Source organism: Colletotrichum paranaense, assembly GCF_030867605.1.
Source record: "Colletotrichum paranaense strain IMI 384185 chromosome Unknown Scaffold_5.1, whole genome shotgun sequence".
In the NCBI taxonomy this organism is placed as follows: domain Eukaryota; kingdom Fungi; phylum Ascomycota; class Sordariomycetes; order Glomerellales; family Glomerellaceae; genus Colletotrichum; species Colletotrichum paranaense.
Genome location: NW_026848963.1, coordinates 2337268 through 2351798, shown reverse-complemented (window position 1 = coordinate 2351798; position 14531 = coordinate 2337268). Strand labels below are relative to the sequence as shown.

The 14531-nt window shown below is 49.8% G+C and overlaps 6 protein-coding genes across 6 annotated transcripts; 3 read left to right on the top strand and 3 right to left on the bottom strand.

The window, feature by feature from the left end:
• Positions 1-1464: 1464 nt before the first annotated feature.
• Positions 1465-2121, top strand: CPAR01_07177 (uncharacterized protein; the record flags this gene model as incomplete). Its single annotated transcript, XM_060491447.1, has 1 exon — positions 1465-2121. The coding sequence occupies one exon, from the start codon at positions 1465-1467 to the stop codon at positions 2119-2121; it is 657 nt and encodes a 218-aa protein (XP_060350321.1).
• A 547-nt stretch (positions 2122-2668) lies between these two features.
• On the top strand, positions 2669-3684 carry CPAR01_07176 (uncharacterized protein; the record flags this gene model as incomplete). The annotated part of the gene is made up of 4 exons (XM_060491446.1): positions 2669-2891; positions 2943-3099; positions 3228-3491; positions 3540-3684. 4 exons carry the CDS (start codon positions 2669-2671, stop codon positions 3682-3684), a joined length of 789 nt encoding a protein of 262 aa, XP_060350320.1.
• A 499-nt stretch (positions 3685-4183) lies between these two features.
• CPAR01_07175 (uncharacterized protein) lies at positions 4184-6542 on the bottom strand (the record flags this gene model as incomplete). Its single annotated transcript, XM_060491445.1, has 6 exons — positions 4184-4593; positions 4659-4866; positions 4929-5483; positions 5535-5974; positions 6025-6405; positions 6464-6542. The coding sequence occupies 6 exons, from the start codon at positions 6540-6542 to the stop codon at positions 4184-4186; spliced, it is 2073 nt and encodes a 690-aa protein (XP_060350319.1).
• A 622-nt stretch (positions 6543-7164) lies between these two features.
• On the bottom strand, positions 7165-8692 carry CPAR01_07174 (uncharacterized protein; the record flags this gene model as incomplete). Its single annotated transcript, XM_060491444.1, has 4 exons — positions 7165-7477; positions 7558-7783; positions 7846-8161; positions 8252-8692. The coding sequence occupies 4 exons, from the start codon at positions 8690-8692 to the stop codon at positions 7165-7167; spliced, it is 1296 nt and encodes a 431-aa protein (XP_060350318.1).
• A 1178-nt stretch (positions 8693-9870) lies between these two features.
• CPAR01_07173 (TNA1 is necessary for nicotinic acid import into the cell) lies at positions 9871-11823 on the top strand (the record flags this gene model as incomplete). Its single annotated transcript, XM_060491443.1, has 5 exons — positions 9871-10115; positions 10170-10239; positions 10311-10424; positions 10642-10738; positions 10814-11823. The coding sequence occupies 5 exons, from the start codon at positions 9871-9873 to the stop codon at positions 11821-11823; spliced, it is 1536 nt and encodes a 511-aa protein (XP_060350317.1).
• A 73-nt stretch (positions 11824-11896) lies between these two features.
• CPAR01_07172 (GMC oxidoreductase) lies at positions 11897-14230 on the bottom strand (the record flags this gene model as incomplete). Its single annotated transcript, XM_060491442.1, has 9 exons — positions 11897-11991; positions 12153-12291; positions 12365-12655; positions 12709-13118; positions 13177-13390; positions 13458-13530; positions 13581-13663; positions 13729-14078; positions 14197-14230. 9 exons carry the CDS (start codon positions 14228-14230, stop codon positions 11897-11899), a joined length of 1689 nt encoding a protein of 562 aa, XP_060350316.1.
• Between the last annotated feature and the right edge of the window lie 301 nt (positions 14231-14531).

The following is a 14531-nucleotide window of genomic DNA, read 5'->3' as shown; positions in this document are numbered from 1 at the left end:
TCCGATCCAGTTTTTTGCAACTGTTTAATCATGAATGGTTCTGTCCGTGGTGGAGATCTTGCACCGATACGTGTATCACAGCCCCAGGTCATACACGTATTGGGGATGACCAAACCGCACTAGCGAGTCATCTTCAGTGCCAATTGCCGTTTCTTGAATGGGAACCACTAGATATTGGCTGTGTTTGGTATTTTAAGGTTCTGTCCTTACTTAGCGGTATCCACAAGTGCTGCAAGCTTCGCTCTCGGTCTCGGTCTCGCCCCATTCAGGGGTCGTTGGAGCAAGCTTCGAGTGGTACATAGGGAAAGGCTTGGTATAACATTAGATGCTTCCTCTCGATTTCTTAGCTACCAGCGTATAGACTTTGGCCCCCAGAATTGTTGACAACGACTAGGGACGGATACGAACTCGACGATCCAACTTCGGGACGACATCACGGCGAATAATTACAAAAACGGATTCTTGCACGCATCGGCAGCAATATGTGAAGTCTCGGGAATTTGAACGTTAAGAGGGAATTGCATTTGCGGAAAAACCATTCACAACGAAAAATTGCCCAGAGCCTCTTGTAACCAACCCGTGGTTGACCTCTCCAATAGGCCGCGCAATTACAAAGCGCAAAAGATTATAGAGTTCTCAAGCCGCCATTAATACTCTCAGTAAATAATACCCCCAGATTTGGTATGAGCCAATTCGACTCAACTTGCTACACCCTGATACAAGACGCCTTCTGTTATGGGGTCAAATATAAATCACAAGTACTCTACCATATCTCCACGCTCGGATTTATTTTCTCATATCATTCTTGCCAATGAGATTTCTTAGGTAAGACAGGAGTAAAAATTCCCACTTGTACGTAGACATAGAAGCAAAGCGTCAATCTGACCAAGGTACAACGTAACGGGCTAGCTGTCGTAGGAGATTTCAACCTGTATCAGTGCGTACCACCAAGCTGCAAATTAGAAACTGGTGACTACTTCCCAAGGCGACATCTAGCATCGGTCATGCTATTTGATATACGGATTGGCCGCGTCGGTGCTATAGCCACGTGAGTTACCTTGGTTTTCTGCTCAACGAGCACGTGGAATACCCCTCTCTACGTTTGTGCTGAAAGTTGGGCGCTAATCGGCTCACATAGTAGTTCTAAATGCACATCCAGCTTACTGAATGGTCCAATATTGCTAAGCTGTGTAACTCTCGGTGTCTCGAGGTCGAGACCAAGATAATGTGGCCGCCGCCTCGTTTTTGCTGACATTATGCATGTGCTCTATACTCTCACCAGTCAAACGAGGCTTCTTTGCGTCGCCACATCACATTGCGCGCATGAGACGCAATAAAGGACCTGCAAAAGCCCAACACGAGAATTCGTGCAGCTGTGGCTGCATGCTAGAAAGCTGAGGCGGAAAACATTTTACGCAAATCTACCATGTAAACCTCGGCCTTGCTGGCGAAATCGCTTCGACCATGAAGATGTTGTTGTTTGGAACAGGAGTCTCCATTTCTACTTCTTTCGCTTCGTCCTCCTACTGTGTTTCGGCGGATTCGCTCTTCAACGTTGTTCTCCTCAACCGCCGGCATAAACCCTTGGGAAAGGTGGGAAAGGCTAGACCAAAAAGGTGGAACAGTAGAACCTTCCTGAAAAAAGGGAAAACGACAACGAGATTCCCAGCGCTAGTATACATGGCAGACAGAGACATCGAAGAGGAGGGCGAGTCTCCTCGAGCTCGGGCTTCGTGTGCTAAGTCACAATCTCCAACGGAGCCTTCATCGAAACCGATGGACTTGGTACATGCACGAAGCGATAAGCCAGCAGCTGAAGCTGCCAGTGAAGAACCATCCGTTCCCTCACAGCCCGTGTTACCGCCCAAGGCCGGGGTGACGGGTAATGAGTCCCAAGAGGGTATGCCGCAGAGAATCTATGAGGCCTACTCAAATAGTATCTTATACAAGGAGCGCAACCATGCCATTTTCAACATAGCGACATTACAACTATTGCACCTGGTGTATCTACGACAAGACATTGGAAAGCGCGGATTTGGAATCTTCTCATCCACCCCAGACAATACTGAGAAATCATTCCGAGCGTTGGCACCAATAGAATACCTTCGAGCCTCAAATTGAACCCCGGCTTCAAGACTTACAGTATTAGATGGTACGCTCGACCGCCCTATCGCACTGATTACTTTGGTCGAAGAATTTTAATATTCATGGGTGAGGTACCGTTAGATTTCGACAACCAATCCTTTGCTGTATCACTATCTTTTCCGTCAGGGAGAGCCTATAGACCGGAGGATCTCAAGTCCGGTCCATCGTTTATGTACACTTTCAGATGTGGTAATTCTCCACCAGTGCGATTACTCTGGTAGCCTGGCTCAATTTTCGCAAGGCGTAGAAAGTCGCTTTGTCTGTTTGTTCAGGGGCAGGGGTTGGGCACTTGGTTACACAGCTCAGTTGGGGTGGCGGACTCACAATAGCAGCTTGAACTGAACATGCCGTGCCCGGTTTCTTTGTTGGGCGTTTCTTCAGATAAAGTCGAAGAATCCTCAATCTTGATTTCAATCCTAGATCCGAGAAATACCGCGGTCTCGACAGACGGAGTGTTCGAATTCCAGGTTAGTGTGCGTTACAGCCAGGGCCTTTCGTGACGACAACTTATGATTGAACCAGCATGAAAACGTCCACAGCACTTGTTACCGGATCTCAAACAGATATCAAGGGAAATCTCATTGAATCCTATGAAAGCAATGTTACTAATGTCGACGTCAACGTTGTTGCGTCTCTTGTCCCTTTTCAACAACAAAACGTCGACGTCGAGCTCCATCTAACGAACCAGAAGCTGCGAGCTGGCCAAAATGCAAAGTTCCCACAGACTAAGCGATTGAGAATGATAGGTTAAATTCCCGACTGACAACCCGTATCTTGAGTCTTGCTTGCTCATTTAGAGATTGTGTCCATTCAAGCTCTTCCAAAGGGATTCTCGATTCACTCAGCTCAGACGTTTGGTAACAGTGCGTGGACTATTACAGGCAAGATTGTTGCCCGTTCCTCGAGCTCTGAGAAAGCCTTTTTCGTCAAGACCGCATACGGAGAACCGGCAGAGTCATGCTTCTCGGCTAGTTCGAGTCATTCAATTCTATTTATCAACTGATGCCCGACTTTATCCCGGAGCCTTTTGGGTATGGAAAGTATCAGAACGCAGCTACGCCCACGTACTTCTACATGTCCAGATTTGTTGATTTCGACACCACAACGGCACAAGATCCTTCCGAGTTCTGCCAACGCTTGCCCGAAATGCACCAGAAGAGTCTGACTCTTTCGGACAAGTTTGGTTTCAGCGTCACGACATGTGATGGCGATCGTCCGCATGTTGTAGAATGGGAGTCGGACTGGGCTGTGTTCTATCGGAAACTTTTCCTTCACACGCTTAGCTTGGACATCAAGAAGAATGGCACTTGGTCCAGGTATGAGCGTGCGGCACACCAGGTAGCTGAGTATGTGATCCCGCGACTACTGGAAAAACTCACATGAAAAGGTCCCAGTCTGATTCATGGCGACATGTGGGAGGGTAACACAAGTATCAATAAAGACACAAACCTACCGATGTTGTTCGATGCCGGGTCGTATTTTGCCCACAGCGAGGTGGAGTTGGGGCACTGGGCTTGCGAGTTCTCGGCAATCTTTTGAAGCAAAATGTAAACGGACCGGTACCTTGAATTCTTTCCCAAGGCAGAGCCCGCCGAAGATTTTGAGGATTGAAATCAACTTTACAGCCCGAAAGGGGGTATGAACTACTCCGCTGGCCATCAAGGCAGCCGACCGAGAACTTCGTGAGTACTGTCGCCGGTATCAATCATATAAGGGGTCTTGGAAGATTTGCTGACGAATTGCAGGGCCTACAATGCATGCTTTACCTCTGCGAGAAATATGCCCCAATCGACGGCATTGGTAATTACGATAAGTCCATTGATCCGATAGAGACAGGAGCGAGGATTGTATCCCATAAATAGATTAGATGAGTTGATGCATGACTTCTTATGTCCCTCATAAGTTTCGGGCATTTAGTATTGCAAAAGGCGCTTTCCACTATTCGAGTTCAATACTAGATGTAGTTTACAGGAATTGATCAAATGACTGCACTTGATCGTGATTGAAAGATTCTGAGGTATCAAGCTCTTGATTTTATTCAAATTCCTTGTGTATATGTGCTCAGAATACTCTCCCAGTCCTTATCACTCCATATCTGTTGATCCGCGCCTACGTCCGAAAACATGAAATCCGAGAAAGACAGACCAGTCTCCATTTCAACATTGCGATCAGTCTCCTCGACACTTGATTGCCGTGGTATTGTCTCTTCCTCTCGCCAGATTCTCTTCACCATTGCCTCAACGTCAGAGAGCAAAACATCGTGATCTTTGGCCGCGGGGTTGCCGACGCGAGCCATTTCTCTGAGCAGTGCTCGCGTTCGTGTGTAGAGTGCCATATCGTCTTCGCTGTTTGGGTTGAAATCTTTACCTTCCTCGATGGAGACTCGGGCGAGTGCCAGGATTGCAAGACCGGAGAATAAGTGTAGAGACTCCCAGTATCCGAATTTCGCTAGGCAGACAACCATTAGCTCCTTCCTTCTAACTCAGGGGCATCACAACGATGCAAGTGCTTACCAATCTTATCGTAATTCCAGAGCCCGAGTAGGATCTTGCAATTATTCCGTGCGGCTTGAAGACACTGTATCTTGACGGCTCTCATCGGATCAGTGGTGTCTAGTGGTGTGTCGAATCCAGTGAAACCCGGCGGGTTGTTCAATCGCCGCTTTTGAACGATCGAGGAAAGCCTTTGCAGGTAGAGCGGCCTTAACAATAAGATGAAGCACTGGAACGTAGTTAGAGGACGAGTCGACGATGTATTCAGGAACAAATGGAACACAAGCTCACCTGGTGATACCGCATATAGGTGGATGCAAGAATTCTGCCATGAGGTGCTTCCATCAATCTTGTAGGCAGGCTCTCCTCAAACGTGAAAGCTACTTGTTGCGGTAGACTTGTTCTCCACTCTTTCAAAGTATCGAGACATGGCTTGATAATCTCCAGTCGACGCTCGTCATCAACATCAACGTGCTGAGCCGCCGTTCTTACGACATTGCGCTTGATCTCGCAGAGCTGAGTTTGCATGGTCAAAAGCCCCGGATCAGAAAACTCCTCGAGGTCTTCAGCGTCTAGTCCAGCTGACGACGGAAGTTGCATGCCTTCTGGCACACAGGCCACGGCGGCAGCGACACCAAGCTCGGTTGATATCATTCTATCCATGCAGTAGGATGTCCACCAAAGCCTCTTTCTGTGCTCGTTCATGACGCGTACTTGGCGCTGCTGGTCCGGTGCCTTGGGCAGAGGATGTGGTTTGTGAAGATGCAAGAGCTTGGCGAGTGCAACACTTTGGCTGGCGTACGAGTAAGCTGTTTTCCGTCGGTTGAGTGAGTAGCAGTAAAACGCCTAGACGTGTGGTCAGTAGATTAAGATAGACTGATAGGCTTTTGTGCTCACAATCAAGCAAAGTGCCTCTACATCTTCTGGCACAGGCTCTTCCGCGGACATCTTTAGAAGCATTAACCCTTGCTCAAAGAATTCGGAGCCGGGAGGTGGCGGCAGTGTTTGTGACGTTGACTGAGAATGCGGAGATAAAGCCAAAGGAACAACAGCGCCTTTTTGAGGTGGACTAGTCGGATGCTTCCCCGCAATTTCCATGTGTACAGCTGAGGACATTCGAGAGCGGTTCCAACTCTCAGCGAGTGCGAGAACAACCGAGACCCTGCACAACCAGTTGCGATCATGGGATTGCGACTGCGGGTCCGAGTAGGTCAAGAGGATTCTTTCTCGGAACCTTTTGCGGAGGAACCAGTGATATTCACTGAAGCCTTCATCAAAGGCCTGAAGTAGGTGGAATGCATATGGTCGGGGCGGAAGTCGAAATGAGACTTCAGATTCTGTGCGTCGCATCAGCAAACGTCTTGGTTGTTGTGAGCAATCGACTTACGTAGAAAATCGAACTTCAGCCGAGAATATGTGTAGCTCTCGGCACTTGCGCCGGTAGACTCCTTAGTCTGCTTGTTGTTTGGATCACCGGATGTTGCTGTCCACGAGAGTTGTCGGAGCCTCTTCACGAAGAACTCTGCACTGCAGTCTTCCAGTTCCTCTTCCTTGATTGTTTGACTAGACTTGGGCGAGAGCGGTGTTGCAAAATCATTTGAATCCGTACGGACCGACTCTGGCGATGAGATTGTGTCCCCCGATCGTTGCGCCACTGCTGGCTGTCTTTCGAGTCTCCGCAAATAACTTTGAGGGACTGTAATGTATTTCTCTCTTACGGGGTAAACGCAGGGCCTGCCTCGAGTTTGACATCGCTCACATGGTGCTCCTTATGGGCGTCTCAATTAGCACAAAGAAGAAGTTCACAACTGATTACAGCAACGTACCGCCATTGCACTTGAGCTTTTGTGTATGACAGGCCTTGCAGGCTACTGCGCTTCGACCTCTTGGCGTTCTAGTCATCATCACAATTATTCTCACGATATCTCAATTATTCTAATAAATTGCAACGGTAAAGGGACAGTGGTGCTCCATAAAGAACTGGACTCGATTCAAAGAACTTGTCGGATCGACATGCTCCTTTGCCTAATGTCGTTTGCCGGCGGTATCGGAGGTGGGAAGGTCCAAGACGATGGGCAATACGGGGTAAAGAGGAGGGACCCACGTCGACCACGCGGACTGATATCGACGGTGCGGGGATTATTACTGATAACGAACATCCTCCAACCCGTTTAAGTAGTTGAAAGTACTGCGGTATGTTTGCTGGGTCGTACAGAATGATAGCGGCGGGGCGGCATGTATCGGCCCCTGCTAGTCATGTGTAATGGTGTAGTACTGGGATGTGTCAACTTGCGAATTGCTATTGGCGTTGGCTGCCAGGATCAGGCTCTATTGGATGTTGGCAAGTGTTCGAAGCTAGACTAAGAATCCTGCCTTGACAAAGGGATTAAGGAGGACTGCACCACATTCAGATACTTTATTTCCGAGAAAACACAAGCAAGTGTCAAGAGCTTCGCTTGGATAAGCCATCCCCATCCTATCATATATGCATGTTTCATTAAGAATTGGTATCAAACCAGATATTAGTCTAGAGGCGACTCCATGTCCAAGGAAGTTTGCCATCGCCAGCCGCATTTCGGCTTTTCCAACCTGTTAAGTCTGAGATATCGCGGAGTGGCCACGGGTGAGGATCTTGGAAATCATTGGGGACCTTTCCAAATTTCCAAGCCCACAGATCTTGCCATTCCTTGCCCAATTTCCCCTCGAGCATGTCGGCGACGTACTTACCGATGATTGGAAGGAACTTGAACCCGTGATTTGATCCAATGGTCGCGACGAACAAGTTCTGAGTTTCGGGGTAAGGGCAGATTCTGAAGTTGAGGTCACCGGCTAGACCGTCCCTGGAATCCGAGTCAGCATGGAGGATTCTGAAGAAATGGTAAAGTCAACAACATCTTTAGGTTGATGTCTCAACACGTACCAGCACATTTTGGAAGAGATGAACGGCCGGTCAGCCAGTTCTGGGACCATCTCTCTAACAAACGTACGCATTTCATCTTCGACTTCCTTAGGGCATCCATCGTCTGGATAATCGCCTAGAGAGTGAAGGATGGAAGCCCCTGGAACGTATCTGTTGCGATAATTTGTGAGACATCTGCAACTGCATAGCTTGATTAAGCCATTCTCATCTGGTGGAAAGATGATGCCTAGATATCTCGGTCAGTTCGAATGCACCATGTCACTCTTCCAAGATCATTTGCCTACGTACCCTGCTCGAAGTCATCGATGATTGGCATATCCTTGTACTTTTCGATCTCGTGCGGCTCCAGCTTCATCACACAGATGACTGATGTTTGTGCTACCACTTCTCTCTTTGCGTCAACTAGAGTCGCGGTATTGGCACCAGTGGACAACAAAACTATGTCCGCCACGTGCAGTGTCCCGTCTGCGGCCAAGACACCCTCGCACTTCCCGTTGCCGTCTAACACGAGCTTCTTGGCATACCCGGATTCTCCACAGATGTATTTGACCCCCTGTGACTTGGCGGCGTTTGCCATTCTTAACAGAGCTTGTCCGGACGGCACCTATTTTTCCGATCGTGGTCAGTTTGCTATCACTTCCATTGCTACGTTATCGTCCTGTAAGTGATATTGTTTGGCACAATGGAAACTTACCCAGCCAGCCGCAGGACTCCACAAGTTGGTCCAGTCCGGAAACTCCCCCGTCAGAGCGGGCCACCTCGTTCTCATCTCCCCGGCCGACATGAACCGCACTCCCTCGCGCCCCGCCTTCTTGGCTGTCTCCATCGCACTATTGAGCCATCCCCGCGTCAGGCCGTGGCCCGCCATGACCCAGCCGCTCTCGCGATACATCCCTGCGAAGATGGATTTGGGGTCCTTCCACTCCTGCATGCTCTCCATGCCTAGCTTCGCGTATAACGGGTTGGGGTAGTCGGCGCGTACGACCTTGTTCAGATCAGTGGCCGCAGAGTCTTTGGAGGGTGCGTCGAAGCGATCAAGCACCGTGACGTTTCCATAGCCTCTTTGTGAGAGGTGGTAGGCTGTGGAGGTCCCAAAGACGCCTCCGCCTACGATGAGGATGGATGGCTTGGCCATATTGGAGATGAGGGTATTCTGAGAGTTTGCGGAACGGACGACGTCGAGTTTGTGATAATCTTGGTCTTTACTAGTTAGTCTACCCTCAATCTGCTGCCTCTCTAGCTTAGAATCATTCCTCGGACTCTTATAACCAAGGGAGAGAGTCAAGTTCGGCCGGTGATGCAAAGACCACCGACCAAGATGCCGAGGACCTTTCCTACGGCCGCACGCATGCGGCGCAGCCTTGGGCAGAACATCCGTGCTTCCCCGGGAACCATATCGGTGGGACGGGGCCGACAACATATTCCCAATCAAATCGCCACAGTGACCGCGCAACAACCCAGACCCCTTGTCAACCGATGTCTGCTAACTTGCGCCAAGTGCGCCACCCCTCGATTTCGCTACAGATCCAACGGACGATAATGCCGTGAGCCATCGGCCTCGAGATCCGCCTCCGCGACAAAACGATGAGAACGTTATTTTGTGCGTGTGCGCCTATCAGTCGGGTTCGTGGGGCCGAGTCTATCACCGAGCTAAGCAGGCAATCAATGGTTACCAAGGCTGGGAAGGACTCAGGAGATACAAAGGGGAAGATAAAGAGGGGATGATTGGCACCGCGTCACACCCAGAGTCTTGTGCGACAACCACATCACAATACGCCTTCGGCTTCTCAGCTCTAGCGGCCGAATGATAAAGTGACAGTTTTCTTGTCTCAATTGCTTCTTCCTCTCTTCCCCGCAATCTGCGACTCTTAAACTTTCGTCCATGGTCCTTGGCTTCAAAACTACGGCATCCTTGCATTAACAGCCGTTACAAGGTGTATGCTGTCCAGACGACTAACAGCTTGACATTGAGCGGAGACGGTCGCATTTAGCCTGTTCTTCTGAAGGCACCCTCGTCCTTGTTAAAACGGGCACTTATCTTGACAAGAAGATACCGATAACCCGCTATCGTGATTAGAGGGGTGATCCGGGCTAATCCTGCCAGAACTCCGATTCCTTAGTCAATAGGTCAATTGTGGACCAATACAGACCTCTTTCTTCAGAAACTGACGGCTTCCTGAGACTAAGGAACGCAGGTATATATCCGTTCCACTCGTGTCTGTTCTCTATGACGGGAGCTTGAGGAAACGCTATTTTTGTACCCATTTATTTTCATCATACCCCTGGGGTTTTCACTGAGGGGCAGTGACAAATATGTCGATAGAAACTGAGGAAGTGAAACCTTCTGACTTGCAGAAAGCAGCGATGGACTTGATATCGGACAGCAAGTCCAGTTCCGAGGGGCAGACGACGATATGGCCTGAAAGAGAGTTGCCGGAGCTTCTCAGAGACTTGTCACAAGAAGAATTGATGAGTCTTGAGAAGAAGTTGATCAGGAAGGTTGACTTGCGAATGCTGCCTACAATGATTCTGATCTATATCATGAATTACCTCGACAGGTCAGCAAGCTGCGTGCGCCGGATAACTTGACTTTCAGACTAATAATCTCATAGAAATGCCATCGGCTCGGCAAGGCTGGGCGGTTTGGAGAAAGACTTGGGTCTGACTGGTAACGAATTTCAGGTAAGCTGAAGCTCAAACAACTGATGACCTTCAAACCCAGAGGCTTGTAGCTAATTCGGTAATCACCCTAGACTTGTGTTTCGATTCTTTTTGTGGGGTACATCCTGATGCAGGTACCTTCAAACATGTTCCTGAACAAGATAGGACGTCCTGCGATCTATCTGACGGGATGCATGTGCGTTTGGGTAAGTCTGATTCGGAGTTTCTTCTTTCTTCGTCGCGTTCGGGATCGACCGGTTAGATCTCACCGCCGCGTTGGTTGGCGAGCCCTTGGCCGCATAGTGTGGGTGTAACGTGACGCATCACTTACAGCACCGGTTGCTGGAATTTCTTCATTCGGATCTCGGTTTGTGTAACCATCCTTCAACATAGCATCATGCTGATGATCATGCAAACTACCAGGGCGTGTTATGTGCCTGCAGCGGCGCAACACATAGCTTTGGCGGACTGGTGGCAACTCGATTCTTTCTTGGGTTTGTTGAAGCAGCCTTTTATCCAGGTGAGTAAAGATTGGTACCTTGTCCGTATAAAAATACTGCAGAGAAAGAAAATCCTAACGAACGTGTGGTATTAGGCTGCCTCGCAACTCTCAGCTCATGGTACATTCGTAAAGAACTTGGCGTCCGTACCGGACTATTCTACAGCGGCTCCATGCTTTCGGGGGCTTTCTCGGGTCTAATCGCAGCCGGCATCACGAACGGCATGGACGGCGCCCGCGGCCTGCTAGCCTGGCGTTGGCTCTTCATCATCGAGGGATCGCTTACCGTCGCTATTGCCCTCGGCGCGTTCTTCGTGCTGCCAGACTTCCCAGCCAATACCAAGTGGCTGACAGACCAAGAACGACAGCTGGCCATGTGGCGCATGGAAGTCGACGCCGCGGGCGAGGAGGACTGGACGAGCTCATCATCGCAGCCCATCTTTGAAGGCTTCAAGATGATCTTGGTTGATCCTATCAACTGGATTCTTGTCGTACTTGTCTACGGCGCCGCGTCCTCGATTTCGATTAATAGCTTCTTCCCCACCGTCGTTGCGAGTCTCGGAAAGGATCGCATCACAACGCTGCTTCTTACTTCGCCGCCTTACCTCTTCGCATGCATCATTTGCGCGGCAGTATCTTGGAACGCCGACCGTATGAACGAGAGGTACTGGCACACCGTCGCCCCGCTGGCTTGCTCGCTCGTCGGATTCATCATCTCCAGCGCCGCGACAGGCATTGGGCCCCGATACTTTGGTGCCATGATCATGCTTCCTGGGATCTATACTGGCTTTAATATGTCCATGGTCTGGACTGCTAACACGATCTATCGACCTACGGCGAAGCGCGCCGCTGCGGTGGCGTTTAACAACGCGTTTTCTACGCTCTCAGGCATCTACGGATCTTACTTGTACCCCAACAACGCGACGCCGAGGTTCGTCTTAGCTTTCAGTGTGAATGCCGCGATGGCATTGATGGCGATTGTTGCTGCCACTGTGTTGCACTTTGTTCTGAAGAGAGAGAACAAGAAGTTGGAGATGAGGGAGCAAGAAGCTGAGGCTGCTGGGCAGGCGCAACTCATTGGAAAGGGTTTCAGATATCTTATTTGAAGGTAGAATGCTGGAATGGATTTACGAAGAAAAGTTTTCTCATTTAATATACTCGTACATCCTTGACTAACTGTTAGATCTTCTCTTTCCTCTTGGTATCCAACCCGTAGTCTCGCGCAATTTTTTCTGCGGCCAGTTGTCCAATAACATAGGCGACGATCTGAGGATCTAGAAGCACCTGTCAGCAATGAAATACACGAAGCTATTGAACGCGACGTAAAAGGTGAGCTTGTAGCAAACTTACGACCACTGTTGAACTTTTATCAGCAACTATCTTGTATCACTTTAAAGAAGATGAGAAACGTACCTGGGTAGTATAGTTGTCACACTTAGATCCGCAACCCGCAAGCCGTTCAAGCCATGAACTCGAAGGTCTCCGTTGACACAGCTGCCATCTCGCTCGCTCTTACCCATCTTCACGCTGCAAGATGGATGCCATAGTCCCGCCACGTTCTCTTGGATGAAGTCCTGGAAGCTCAGTCAGCGCTATACTTAGAAAAGTGCAACTACCCCTAATTGCTGAGATAAGCTTCAAACTCACATCAATATCCTTGTCGCTCTCCGACTTTGGTGCAAATATCGGCCTGACGAAATGGTCTTTCATTGTGCTGGTCTTGAGGAGATTGAGTCCTTCTCTTAGCGCTTCTCGCAGGTTTACCAAATCGAAGGGGTTGCTGAGATACTTCGGGTCAATCAGAGGGGGGTCCGCAGGGTCGGCTGAAGCCAATTTGATTGTTCCTCGAGAGACAGAGTTCATGTTTGCAACGAATACCGAAAAGAATCCGTCGCTAGACTTTTCGAAGACATGATCAGGAGGAATCAAGGGTCCAATCTGTAGGTTGACGTTAGTTGAGGGTCATGCTCTTCAGCCCTAGTACAACTTACGACAAGCTCATAGCTAGGGACACCTTCCTCGAGCAGATAGCCTTTCACATCAGCGGGAAGTTTCTTGAATTCAGGCGACTCATAAGCCCGGTCATTCTTGAGGAAAGCATGCGGAACAGACGAGAAATGTCCCAAAAGCGGTCCGTTCCCACTTTCTGCGAGTTGCTTCACGGCCTCCTCGTACTTGCTTGGGTCAGAGAGCCCCATCCTATCAGTAAAGCCGGACTTCATCTGAAAGCAAGTCACAATCATGGGGTGGTCTGTAAAGGACTTCCCCACACCATTGAGGTTCTTGACTACGGGGATTCCGAGGGCACCCAGGTCTGCTTGAGGTCCGATACCTGAAAGTAGCAGTAGACGGGGACTGTCAAGGGCGCCGGCTGATAGAATGACTTCGTTCTTCGCTCGAACTGAAGTTCCAGGGTCAGTGAATCGCCAGGTATCAACTGGGCTTTTACGCAAGCTTACCCTGCGAACCATCTTCCTTCAGAACACCCACAGCACGATCCTTCTCAAAGATGATTTTGACCACACGACTCTCGGTCAGAACGGTCAAATTTGCTGGAACATTCTTCTCGAGGAATGCAGATGCACCGGTTACTCGGACACCATTCAGACTAGTTGTCGAGTTCAGCGAGAAACCAATTGGGTCACCATCGTTGGGGTCAAGGTTGCGCTTGTGCTATCATGGGGTCAGCATCACTGTCCACTGCCTCACCCATTGTCGTCTGGCTTGTCAATCAACCCACCCCGAGATCAACTCCAGCGTCGATAAAGGACTTTGTTTCTCGTTCCACGTGTCCGATGGAGACGTCGATGGGCCTGATTAATGTCAGAAAAGTGGATCACTGCAATGAAAAGTGACTTGTTACCCAGAGAAACCGTGATACTTCGGATCGGGCTTCACATATTCAGCCCACTCCTTCGAAAGATCATCAAGGTGGAGGTTTTCCAGCTTTTCGAAGTCAGCTCGAGACCAAGATAAGGTGAAATCTCTCTTCAGAACTGGTTTCGACTTACCTTCCTAACCCTCTCAATGACGGATTCAAATCCCCAAGCATCATCACCTGCAGCCGCAGCCCAGGCATCGAACTCCGCGCGCGCGCCAAGTGACCAAACCTGGAAGTTGGTAGCACTCGACCCTCCTAGACCTTTGCCACGAGCCTGCGGCACCTCGCGATTTTTCGCATGCTCCTGCGGCGTCGAGGCATAGCCGTAGTCGAGGCCCGGCTGTGCAATGGTGCTGAATCTTTCAGCCGTACGCCTATACTCGGGTTTGCTGATGTCACCGCCACCTTCTAACAACGCAACACTGGGCTTCGATGCCGTGTTTGCGAGGCGGGAGGCAAGAAGGCACCCCGCTGTGCCGCCTGATCGTCGTTTGTTGTTAGTGCGGTTTCTCCTCTCGTGAGGGGTTCGTTGTGATATCCGAGGATGAAGAGGCGTGACCCCTCACGGCAACCTTGTCTCCAGGAACATTAAACTTACCACCGACGACTATGAAGTCGAATTCTTGTGTCATGATTGAAATTTGACGGTGATTGAGAAAAGGTTTGATACAAAGTTGGGTTGCGTCGGGCGCTATTTGAGTCAAAGTTCACATCTACCAGCTTGCTTTTTTATACTCCAGCGAGCTGAGAAAGTGTCTCTCGTTTATACACACAAGCCACCTGACCTCCGCACCTAAGACTCTAGGCTGAGAGATCATCTCTCTAGCGGCGAAACTATCGGCAAATGTGCGCGGCATCGCATTGTTTTCCCCTGGTTTCCATCTAGCCTTACGTGGGGTCGCGGGGCAGTCTGCAGCGCTTTGGACAGCCCGC